Source organism: Anarrhichthys ocellatus, unplaced genomic scaffold (genome assembly GCF_004355925.1).
Source record: "Anarrhichthys ocellatus isolate YVR2014 unplaced genomic scaffold, GSC_Weel_1.0 scaffold13, whole genome shotgun sequence".
NCBI lineage: Eukaryota > Metazoa > Chordata > Actinopteri > Perciformes > Anarhichadidae > Anarrhichthys > Anarrhichthys ocellatus.
Window position 1 is genome coordinate 5,289,974 of NW_022280043.1, and position 6,000 is coordinate 5,295,973.

General features: G+C 42.6%; 1 protein-coding gene across 1 annotated transcript; it reads right to left on the reverse strand.

Moving 5' to 3' along the window:
• Positions 1–1,000: 1,000 nt before the first annotated feature.
• On the reverse strand, positions 1,001–5,509 carry il11a (interleukin 11a). The gene is made up of 5 exons (XM_031852838.1): positions 5,503–5,509; positions 4,589–4,746; positions 1,622–1,717; positions 1,309–1,470; positions 1,001–1,180 (listed from the first exon to the last, which is right to left on the reverse strand). Exons 1-5 carry the CDS (start codon positions 5,507–5,509, stop codon positions 1,001–1,003), a joined length of 603 nt encoding a protein of 200 aa, XP_031708698.1.
• Positions 5,510–6,000: the final 491 nt, after the last annotated feature.

Consider the following 6,000-nt stretch of genomic DNA (forward strand, 5'->3'; position numbering starts at 1 on the left):
GGTGTTAATTAAACTAACAAAAACAAACTTTTCTACCCTGAAGCCCAGGTTCAAAATCAGCCATCTCACTCATCCAAGAGGCTAATGCTAACAGGTTTGTGCAAAGAATCTAATCAGGTCCATCAGTGCTCAGCAACAGGGCATATTCATACAACTTTACCACAACGTTAAATATGCCTCCTCATGCAGAACGCGAGAAACAGGCAACAACAACAGAGACTCTGCCTTTGGTACAAAAGAAAGTATTCACTTCTCTTCGGCTACCATTTTGACATTATCAGATGTATACGATGAATTTCAATTGATATGTTAAGACGTGACACGTTTAACAGGGTTAGAAGATGACATTAACGTCTTCTAAAATGTTTAATTTGAAGGCACTGTAAGTGAGAGATAGTGAAAACATTGGCTGTCCCATATGTGTGCTACATCTACTGGAAGAATTATTGGCTAAAGAAATACACAAATGCAAAGTAGATTAAGTTAGTTTAAACAAAAGTAAGGAAGTGCTACCGTGTTTTTCTTGAGGATCAGTGAGACACAAGACAAAAAGAAAGATTACAGAGATGTGGGCAAATAAATTCACGTTAATACAGAAACAAAGATGAGAGTGACACAACTTCAAATAAATAAAATCAAATAAATTACCAACAGTCAATAAATAAATAAATATATAAATAACATGGTCATGAACAAGGCCTTTAGGAGACAGTTTGGGGAATTGTGACATGATCATCATAGTTAAACTGGCAGTTTGCTTTAACGGGAATCTTGATGGTTGTAACTGGCTGCAGTACATCACATCCTTATTGGCTATGATGGAAACACATTCTTCAACACAAGTGTCATTGGTTGACATTTGGCCTCTTAAGGGATGCTGTTGACTACAGTGCACACTGACATGGTCCTAATTCCCCTTTGGCTGAGGCGGGGCTCCATGTATCCTCACTGGCTATGCCGCCATGTAGTTAAGAGGAAAAGAATGAATGAGCTCGGGTCGTCATTGTGCTACAGAGACTTTGGGCTTGAGGCTGATGAATGCTCGGTATGCCCAATCACAGAAGAGCTTGAAGTGTTGGAGAAGCTCATGGCTGGACTGCAGGACATCAAACTGATAGGGGAGGTGAGGGGGGAGGGAGGGGGTCACCTGAGTCAACCTTGGTGCTTCAACTCTCAGCATCTGTAGCAGAGATGACAGATTAGAAAAACTATTAATTTATTCATTTGTATGCTAAAACTTTAATGGATAAACATCAAGTTAAACATTGAAGACACCTGATGATCAAATGCGGAAACTCAGCTCTTTACCTGACGGTGTAGCAGATTGATGAGAGATTTCATTTCTCTGATCATCTCCACCAGCTTGGGCAGTGCAGGGTGGTGGTGCTTCTTTGAAACCTTGTTCAGCCACTCAAAGTGGTGCTCATACAGCTTCAGGTCAGCATGCAGCTGTGAGAGTGTGGGCTTCAGCTGGAAACAACACAGACACACTTAGCATGGGTGTGGCAAGATGTGACTGTGTGTATAGAAACAAGACAAGCCCCTCTACCCTCACAAGCACACGCATACACACACTCGGAGAGTCACACACAAATACAGAATACAAATATCAGAGCATTACCTCAAGATTGTTGAGGTTATTGGCTGATCTGTTGCTCATTTCTGGCAGAGACCTGAACCTGTGGGGCTCCACATCTGAGTCAAATGCATGCTCCCTCTGAAAGAGAAAACAAGACGCAAAGCAGCCAGTTAGTAATTTGCATCGGTGCTATTTAACTCATCCTGAGACAAGTCAGGGCAACATGAGGAAAGTATTAGTCCAGCACCTCCATCGAATTACTGTTTTCTGTGCTTTGAGACAGTAGCTCTCACTGAGGGGAGTGTGGTTGATCGGGTCAGTGTGAGTTCACCCATATTCAGCCTCCCCAAATGTCAACAATAAGAGCAAATGACCTGAACCCACAGGATGTTTTCTACAGGGAGCGAGGATAACAACATATGCAATGACTAAGAAAGCTCCAAGTGGGACAGACAACACAGAACTGTAGGGAAACTCCAGGGTCACAGCTATAAAAAGAGGGAATGACGCAGTACCGCTGCCCAGCTAGAGTTGTGTTATAAACTGCGTCCAGAGAGCGGATGTAGTTCCCATGGTGGCCACTAGAGGGGGATAAACAACCTGACTGCAGGTTAATAGAGTTCTACTTCACAAAAGGCAGCTGTGCTGTTTATTAGTAGTATTAAAGATGTATGCCTGATTTAGTAATGAATGGGGATACATGGAGATGACTGATGTGGCATGCGTCACTTCCAATCAGTAGAGGAACATAACAACATTAGGATGATGAGTGCTGAGAAATGTTTTGTGTAAACAGGTTGTGTGTGCTTAATGCTTCCTTAACCTGTTATGCAGTGTTTTCCGTGCCCTACTGTTGGCCTCCAGTTGTTTGTGTTGATGTTTTTAGTGATGAATGTGCCGCATTGTCTCGCATGTCTCTCCATCAGCCTTTCGTAAGAGCTCACTCATGTTTGTGGTCCAATGTTTTGTCTCTGTTTGCTTTTGTCCCCTTCCATCCCTCGCTTCCTTACCCTCTCCTCTCTCTCTCCCCCTCTCTGTGTCTCTTACCAGGTGCATAAGCACATGCAACATCTCGTGCACATGTGCATGCATGCACACACATACACCACTGCCTTGTCATCTGGTTGGCTCTCTGATCTCTTCATCTCTTGTGGTTTTTGCTCCATCTTTCTCAGCCTTTAATTCTCCCTCTTATTCTCCTTTTCTTGCTCTCTCTATCACAGATCGTGACCTCACCCGACAGAACCCTTGCATCCAACCTTTTTCTTCCTGAATGCAAATACTGGAATGTGATAAATCTTTTAGATTTTTATCAAGTCACTTTGCTGTGGCGACCAAAAGCAAAACACTAAACACCGCACCTACACAACCATGACTATTTACAGAACCCTCAACGCACACACACACACACACACACACACAGCCACAAAAATGCATACACAAATGCATGCACACATACATTTGCACCCATACTGAATGCATGCAAACACACACACACACACAGACACACACACACACAGTTGCGTCAGAAAACTTATATCGACCTATGTGTGGACACACACATTTTTCTCTCTTAAAGCATCAGTTTCATTGCTTTTTTGCAGGGACTTTCCATGGATTCCTGTTCTATTTATCTTTCCTAACTTTCTCCTCTCTTTAGTGGAATTCCACACAATAAGGAAATAAATTAAAAATAATTCTTCCATGTTACCGAACACTGTCTTCTACTGTCCCCATCACCCTTTAATAAAGCTGCTGTTCACATCTGGACCCCAGGTTACAGACTTCTGCTACACAATGGCCTGTAACATTGTTTTAAAGCAACTAACACACACACACACACACACACACACACACACACACACACACACACACACACACACACACACACACACACACACACACACACACACACACACACACACACACACACACACACACACACACACACACACACACACACACACACTCACACACTTTCAATAACTACTGGCCAAGACTAGAGAGAGTATGTGGCTATTTTTGATTTTATCCCCATGAACAAAAGAGTTGAAAGATTTGCATATTGCAAAAATAGAATCTAGATCAGCCATGTGTAACCGAAGATCCACAGATATGATCCCGCTTTCTTTTCACCTGTTAAAACGCTGTTGATACACAATCACCAGCTGAAGCCAAATCTTGGCCGAGTTCTCAAATCTGATTTTCCTACCTATTTGACTGTCAACAAAATAAAATTTGGAGCCAGCGTTGTCAGTACGCTGCACATTTCATAAGAGAAAAAACTCCAACTCAATCCTCACTTCCACAGTCTAGCCGCAGAACATAAACATGTTTCTATGTAAACAGGCAAGTGATATACTTTGCTGCTATTTCATAGATGGTATGCTTAGCTTAGATGGAGGCAGGTGTTGATATGTAGTTCTAAATTAGTCTTAATGGGTGAACTTATTCCTTGAACTTAATGTTTTGTTTCTCTAACCCCTTGACTACATCACGTATCCTGCAAGACCATCACTGTAAATGTGTCTTTATTCTACTTAATTCTACAAAACTTGATATTGATTTCATTGCACCTTCACTGGCCTGCATGGCCACCAATCTTACTGCCACCAGTCAGGTGAGCAGGCAGACCAGGAGGTTGCTGAGTCAGACCTCCCCTCCCTACAGAGTCCAGTGTGGATTAAAAGTGAGATCACTGAGTCAAATCTCCCCTGAGGCTTTCAGCTGCCCTGATCTGAGCATGCAGCCAGTCTGTCACCAATGAAAGCAGCTTAAGTCAAAGTGAGGACCTGAGCACACCTCGTGTAGTTTGTGCACGGTGCAAAGTTAGTGCTGTTACCCAAACTGAAAGGTAACATTAGCACCTCAATCCAATTAGACAGAGATCAATCAAGACAGGTTGTGCATCCTCTTCCACAATCACACTAACAATTCAATCAGCCTCATTAGCCTCGCCTTCAATCAATAGTTGTGATTGGCAATCACCATGACGACATCTTCACTTACCAGCAGTTCTTGGGTGAGCTTCATTAGATTTTTGGTCTGATTGGACAGTTTGTCCATGTCAGTGGGCCGCCGCTGTGGTACTGGAGAGGCATTCGTGAACACGGGCAGCTGAGCCAATAGCAGCGAGAAGAGGAGCGACGAGGAGGAGTCGAGCAGCACTGCAGGGGTAGAACAAAACGGAAGCAATTAGTGGAGAGGCGCTGTCATCTCGCTATAATGATAATGACCTCAGGCCACGGCTGTCAGCTCCAGGGGAAGATACTGCACCATAATATAAACAATGGCTCCAGACTTGGCAGAGGGATCCTCAAGAGCTACAGTGTCAGAGTCGTGTTTACACAGGCTGAATGCAAATCATTAAATCATTAAAAAGCCGGGCTTTGACACTGAATATCACAATCACTCCTTTACCATAAGCAACTGCAATGAATGCTGCTGATTGTCACACCTGCAACTGGATAGGTACATGAGTTGGTGGTATAAATTATATGGACCCAGCCAAGGCAACTCTCTAACAGTAAGCTCATTCATTCTTTTTCCTTTCAAGTTCAAATACAAGGTAGACTAAGTATGAAAAGGAAACCACAGTGGTGTTGAAATGATGAATGCTTGATAATTACAGGTGAACCCACAAGAATCACAGCCAAAATAACACTGCAGGAGCATCTCCATGTCCTAGTGTAACTTTTGCAGTTTGGGGATCACCAGAGAATAAAGTTGTCCATGCTGAATGTTCAGTCATTTGTGAGTCAATTGTTTAGAATTTAATCTGAATAAATAATTAAATTGAGCCTGTAGCAAAGCAACGATCAAATATCTAGTAACAGTAACAATAACATTTAGAAATAAAATATAACATGTACAAAGAAACTACAATAAAGAAATTAGAAAAGCACACTCATACAAACACTTACATTTCATATTTGGTTCGGATCCAAGGGATAGGTCAACCAGCAAACAAACGGTGGATAAATAAATAAATAGAAAATGAAGAAATAAATTGAACTCCGGAAACTGTCACGTGCTCCGGTTTCTTCTTCGCACTCCTCAGTCAGAGCGAGGAGGAAAGTTGTCAGGACGAGAGAGGATGAATGAGAGAGCAGAGTGATGACTGAAGCACTCACACAGAAAAAGGACGGTAAAAGTGATCAAACTTTCTGTCTTTGGTAAAGTTTGAGATGAGTCCTTGTAGTCTTTATGGAGTGCTGAAGACAGAGAGACACTTGGACAGTTTGGAGAGAGAGAGGCAACAGAGAGGCAGAGAGAGGGATGCGAGTGTGGTAAGTCCAATTTTTGCGCGCAGTGAAGTGTTTAGGCTTGTTTAAAACTTCCTTTATAAAGACGTCGGGCCTATGACACATCCGCAGTGACTCACTTCATTCATAAAAACACACACACACACACTCACACAC